Here is a 6,470-nt window from a genome sequence, read left to right on the forward strand (position 1 = left end):
TTTTTTTTCAGGTTACATTGTATTCAGCGGCCCTCGCCGGGCAAACGGCATCCAAGGCCTGCGATTTATTATCCAGTCCGAGAAGCAACCTCATTACTTGGAGAGCCGGGTGGAGGCATTTCTGAAAACTATGGAGAAGTCATTGGAGGAGATGACGGACGAGGCCTTCCAGAAACACATCCAAGCCCTGGCGCTGCGGCGTCTGGACAAGCCCAAGAAGCTGTCGGCTGAATGCGCCAAATACTGGGGGGAAATCATCTCTCAACAGTATCACTTCGATAGAGGTACCCGGGGGGGGGGGGGGGTTCGCAAGGCATCGATATTGCAAATACAAACCAGGTGTGGTCAAACAGAACCGCTGCAGATCTTCCCACTATATCTGATCTGTCTCTCCACACCTGGCTTGTAACTGATGCAGAAAAAAAAACTGCGATGTGAACTTGGCCCCAAGTGTAATTATGGAGGGGGGGGGGGACACGTAGACATTTTGTCTTATTTTCCAAAAACCACGCGTCCATTTACAGTGACACGGATTCTGTTATATTTTTGTCTGCAGATAATGTTGAAGTGGCGTATCTAAAAACCCTGGTCAAGGATGATATCATCAAATTTTACAAGGTAGCCTTACATTGATCCTTCACCAAATGTATTGATTGTGATGGGGGGGGGGGGGGGCAACCGATCTCTCTCTTAGTCTGATTAATTGAGTACAGGATCAGGATCACACCTCATGCCAGAACTCTGCCCCCCCTCTCTCCATGTAGAATTTGGGTTCTGAATCACTTCAGTATCCTGTATTTTGTCTTTTGACAGTTAAAAGAGCAGATGTCTTATTACTAACTACTTATGCCCTGGTTTATATCACACACCAGTAGGTCAGTGTGCTTAGTTTACAATCCTTCATCTTGGTGGTAGATGTCCTTTTAAAAGGTCACCCCCTGTTCCCTATTCTGTGAATCTGTAAAAAACTCTCTCCTACATAGACTGTGATGGATAGACTGTGCATCTGCACAGACACATGGTTCTCCTAATGTCTACGCAGAGGGTTTCACATGACCTCCCCCTTTCTCTAGAGGGAGCGGCAAACCATTCACAGAATGGGTGCTATTTTCTGTTAGTGTTCAGTCAGGATTAATTTTTTTTTATATACATTATAAAAATAAACAGTAAAAATCCTAAACATGTTGGAACACGCATTTTTTGGAGGTGACTGTGCCCATCAAAATATATATGTGATCTAGGGAAAGGGGGGTGATTTCAAACTTATCTGCAGGCTATTGGATATCATTACACATGGCAAGCCTACAAGTCTCTGAGAATGTACGTTACCATGGCAACCGATCACCACTTCCAAATGACTTCATGGACGACGCCGATCAGAAGGCAAGTTAGGTGCAATGGTCAGGCTTAACCGTGGCACTTAACGGGTAAAGTGCCGCGATTGGTGCCAGCCCCGAACCCGGCAGTAACAGGCTGGTGTCAGCTGTATTATACAGCTGACACCCACTGTCTATGGAGAGGGCGCAGACCAAGCTTTCTCCATACACCCCTCCAAAACATACTGGTAGGTTGATTAGATTGTCAGCCCCATTGGGAACAGGGACTGATCTGCCAAGCTCTGTGCAGCGCTGTATAATCTCTGTGCGCTATATAAATAAATTCTTTCTTTTCACCCCGATCCTTGTTTTGGAGAAATGCTGGTTTGCTGTTACTTCGAAAATCGTTTCTTGGCAACCTGATTTGCATCGGACTTGCGCTAGTGAATTGATTTTGTGACTAATCTTGGCTACCAGCAAACACTGTGAAACCGTTCAAGGTCGCAGAACTGACTGAATTGTCTTTCTTCTACGTTGTATAAATAGTTTGTAGTTCCCATACGGTTTCAGTTCTACTGACGTGAATGTACTTGTATTTTTCAGGAATTATTGGATGTTGAAGCACCAAGGAGGCATAAGGTGTCTGTGCACGTGCTCGCCAGAGAGATGGATTCGTGTAAGTCATGACTGTGTGGACCCTCTACTGGTTCCCCAGTGCATCTATAGTGCCATTAATGTTCTCCAAACTCCACTAATTTCCCATTCCTCTTTCGCCCAGGTCCCGTTGTAGGGGAGTTCCCTAGTCAGAATGATGTCAATCTTGCTCCTGCACCAGCTCTCCCACAGGTACGATTAGTCTCGCCTCTTATTGAGTCAGCAGGACTGGTTGGCTCTTCCCCTCCTGGTTGGCCCTGAGACCTGTGTATTTGTCCTAATGATCATGGATCTCTTCTTCCCACAGCCCGATGTCATCAGTAACATTACAGACTTCAAGAGAAGCCTACCTCTCTTCCCTCTGGTCAAGCCTCATGTGAACTTCATGGCTGCTAAACTATGATCAAGGCAAAATAGGGGGGCAAAAGCATCCGAGTTCTCCAATTGGGTTGAAGAATGTGCACCCTTCACGGTGACGATAGTAGGATTTTGCTGATAGGCCTTCAATAGGATAAACAAATGATCTAGTCAAAATGTAATAATAGGTTATTTTTTAATTGTGTCATATACAATTCGGGCTGCAGTGCCGTGTCCTATATGACATGAAGCTCTGTAATGATTTTTATTGGTGTGTGTGTGTATAGATCTATAAAGCATTGGCGGCAGCAGATGGCGCGTCCCAGTGTTGGACGCTTTCCTGCAGCCCTGGATTATAGCCTTTATTACTGGGTTACATATACAGTATGGGGCAGGTATTCTGCTTCGCATTGTCCTTACAAAGTTGCTTTATTTGGTTTATTTCCAGGCAAATGGACAATGTAGATTGCAAGGTCATAGCTGGGATGTTAAAGATGCCGCCATTGAACCATCCCAACCCATAACAACCAGGTAGATAGTTGTGTAAGCTATGTCCTACCCACCACATGGCACATTGGCACTAGGAGTCCCAGGAAAAGGCATCTGGTCCAAACTGGCAAATATTACTCCTATGGGATGGGGTTAGATCCCATGATTGGTAAAAAAAAAAAAAAAAAAAATTGCCCCACCCTTGATAAGAGGGTTGCCCGGTCCCTGAGAAAATTTTGTTTTTGGTACAGCCGGCCCCAGATGCAAAGGGGTAACACTGCTATAAGCCCCTTAAAGGGTTTGTCCACTTTTAGCAAATAATCGATATTGTTTTTGTTCCTCAGTCTTAGATCTCTGCTTGCTTTGCTTCTATAGAAAGCTTCCAGTAGATATAATCCATCCACGTGATGGCTTGTGCTCCTGCCTGTCCATTATCACACAACTCCTATTACACTCGGTGATGATAATGGCTCCTGCCCCTGTGTGTCTGTATCACATCACCACGGAGGAGTTGAAAAGTTATAGAATTTTTCATTTTCTGTATCATTGCACAAATAATATCAATTATTTACTGAAAGTGGCCAACCCCTTTAAACTTGTTAAGAGGTGTCTATTCCTTGCCTCCTGTAAGTGCCTGTACACATGAGGGTCAGCATACAACCAATACAAGTTCAGTTTTACTAATCCAACTAGGCCTTAAAAATCTAGTTAAGATGCAAGAGCGCACACATTCATCAAAGGAAGAGGTTCTGCAGGAGCTTTTACCTGCAACCTGGAAGTTCTCTTCATACAGGAGATCATTAATCTTTCTCATCTTTCATTGTAATTCCCGATCATCCTACATGTACTAAGCCATCACCGCTATATAAAGTACCAGAAATTTCGGAGGGGGGGAGCGGACACATAAAGGATCACATGGGGCTCTTATGCTTGACCTTTGCTGTGATTTTAGCCCTATTTCCAACAAATTCAGATTTTAGGATCCAACACATGAGATGCTGAAATATGTATCAAACCGTTTATTTATTTTACTAGTTTGTTTTCTTTTTAATTTTATTTTTTAATTTTGTGGCATCTTATTGTCTCAGGGTTCTTCTGGTTTGTTGCCCACTGACTTTATTAATAAAAGTGTTTTTATTTAAAATGGGTTGGTTTTTATCCTTTTTGTTTCTGAAGTCACAGTTCTGGTACCACACTGCATTGTTATCCCACATCCTGTAAATAGGAGAGAATAGTCGTGATTGGCTGGGGGTCTCATTTTTTTGCTAATTATTGGATCTGAAGGTTGAGCAATTGGTCCATTTACTGTCAGATACATATTACTAGCACGGATACTCAAGTCCCCATCTCCCCAATTTATGGAGCTGCAGGTTATCACTATTTCTATCCCCATATCGTTTCCCTGCAGACAGGTTGCTGTATAACCTTCCTTCACTGTTATCTACATTGCCGTTTCCTTATTTTGCGCAAAAGTGTTTGTCCCAAGTGTGAAACTTCTTGTCTGTACCCATGATTGAGGAGTGGGGTGCCTCTCCTTAATAAATGTATATCTTTTTCTTTTCCAATTGCTTGCATCCATCTCATTCTCATTTTATTCCATCACATGACTGATCTGTAACATCCCAGTTTACCTCTTATAGTGCAGTACTAGAAGTAGTGCAGCTATGGCTGTGTCCTATGCTGAGGGGCTACTAGACTCCGGTGCGGCCTTACTCCTTCTTTGCGTATACTTCGACTGTTCTTAATGCACCGCAGGTTAGGTCTAATAGGTGGTTTGCATAGCATATATATAAAATAATTACCCTCTACAGCAGTGATGGCGAACCTTTCAGAGCCTCCGTGCCCAATCTTCAACCAAAAGCCACTTATTTATTGCAAAGTGCCAGCACAGCAATTTAAGCAGTAATGTATTTATCTTTCAATCCTTCAGCCTCCTAAAGACACCAACGCAGTTGAAAAGAGGAGGGAAAATTCATCTATCATTGTAGGAAGATTCTTTGAGTTCTGTCTGGTGAACTTTATTCTGAGGCGATGGCCCGGGTGCCCACAGAAAGGGCTCAGAGTGCCGCCTCTGGCACCCGTGCCATAGGTTTGCCACCCCTGCTCTACAGTGACACGGTCCTCATCCCCTGATCAGATACTGCTGTATTATTCTACAGTCAATACAAATTCCTGGCCAACTTGGAACATCTTCAGGAACGTCCTTGAATTATGTAGCATTTTGCCCCTTCTGCCTCATACATGGCAGTATGCGAAGCGTGTGTCACAACTACACCTTCAGATCGTGAATGCATGACTCCTTACTACGTTGCGTATTAAATGTGATGTCATACTGCTGTAGTTCATATGCAACTTTTTTTTATTAGCCATTTACAAAACTGAGTAAACTCAGGCACTATGATGGATCCCTTTTGAGGGAGTCCATAGCTGCAATCTTCTTTAAAAGCAATACCAGACTACCTAGAGCACTTACCAATAGCAGCAGCAGTGTGTGTTTAATGGCCTTTTTTGTGTTTCAGTTTTGATGTGACATGTGAGACTGGTGGTGAGTCATATGTAATGTTGGTACATATCCCAGTTGTATACAATTAATAAAATAAGATTTAACCTCTTGGGTCTGTAGTGTGTGATGCACTTTACTGTGCAAATTGTAAATGGGTAGGACCCACTTTTTTTTTTAAACGGGGCCCCAAAGCCTTATGCACCTACAAGTGTATAGATGCAAATGCCCGGGTGCCATAACTCTGCCCTATTAATTTCCAAAAATCTGAGACCGGTGTATTAATAAAAATTTTAAAAAAAACCAAAAAAAGCTATGTTTGTGTAGTTAGTCAGTCCCATAACCTTGATATAAAATGTGCACTTTGAGGCTTTTTTTTTTTTTTTAGCATTACATTTTTACATTCTCTTGTATCCCTCAGAATAACAGTGCAAGATGTACAAGCCAAATGTTATAGAAATGTGGCCAGTTTTTACTTTTCTGGACATCTGATATAATGCCAGTACTGGGCCAAGGACTGGTGTTGGACTTTTAGCCTGGTATATGGTCTAAGGCCGCTGTCACACGTACCGCTAAGCGTCCGTTCATAACGCGACGCTAGCGCACAGGGGGAGGTCCTCGGCCCGAACTCACATGCGTTTCCAGAGAAATGCATGCGATCGGCTTAACAATCGCATGCGTTTCCCTGGAACCGCATGTGCGTTCGGGCCGAGGATCTTCCCCTGTGCGCTAGCGTCGCGTTATGATGGACGCTTAGCAGTACGCGTGGCCGCGGCCTAAGACTTCCAGCAAACATTTTCTAAATATTTAAGTGTAAAGAAAACTAAGGAGATTTTTTCCAATACCCTGTTCCAATCTATACAGCAAAGCTGAGACGTGAGAGCTACAGGGAAAGTTTGAGTCATTTTCATTTTGTTTCTATTGGTCACATTCATAATGCAAAGTTTTTCCTTTTGCGCCGGTTACTGAGTCTCCTCTGCAGTTCCAACCATCCATTCCCATCACTTGTAGCTGGACCAAAGCACCACCTCCCCCTTCTATATCAGGACATGTAATGGGGGACCTCAGTCCAGTGCTCCTCTCTTCATGCTGGTGATAATTTGCAGTCAAAAATTTTACTAGAAATTGCATAGCGATTTAAAAAAAAAAAAAAA

At 43.2% G+C, this 6,470-nt stretch overlaps 1 protein-coding gene across 5 annotated transcripts in view; it reads left to right on the forward strand.

The window, feature by feature from the left end:
- The window catches only part of IDE (insulin degrading enzyme), a 48,846-nt gene extending 43,671 nt beyond the window's left edge, over positions 1-5,175 (forward strand). For all 5 annotated transcript variants that reach the window (XM_072131013.1, XM_072131012.1, XM_072131009.1 and 2 more), the window contains exons 21-25: positions 12-284; positions 557-618; positions 1,920-1,992; positions 2,095-2,162; positions 2,278-5,175. In XM_072131013.1, the coding sequence (XP_071987114.1) occupies positions 12-284; positions 557-618; positions 1,920-1,992; positions 2,095-2,162; positions 2,278-2,373 (572 nt within the window). In that variant the 3' untranslated portion in view covers positions 2,374-5,175. The remainder of the gene's footprint in view (positions 1-11; positions 285-556; positions 619-1,919; positions 1,993-2,094; positions 2,163-2,277) is intronic.
- The last annotated feature ends 1,295 nt before the right edge of the window (positions 5,176-6,470 follow it).

This window comes from Engystomops pustulosus, chromosome 11, assembly GCF_040894005.1.
Source record: "Engystomops pustulosus chromosome 11, aEngPut4.maternal, whole genome shotgun sequence".
Lineage (NCBI taxonomy): Eukaryota > Metazoa > Chordata > Amphibia > Anura > Leptodactylidae > Engystomops > Engystomops pustulosus.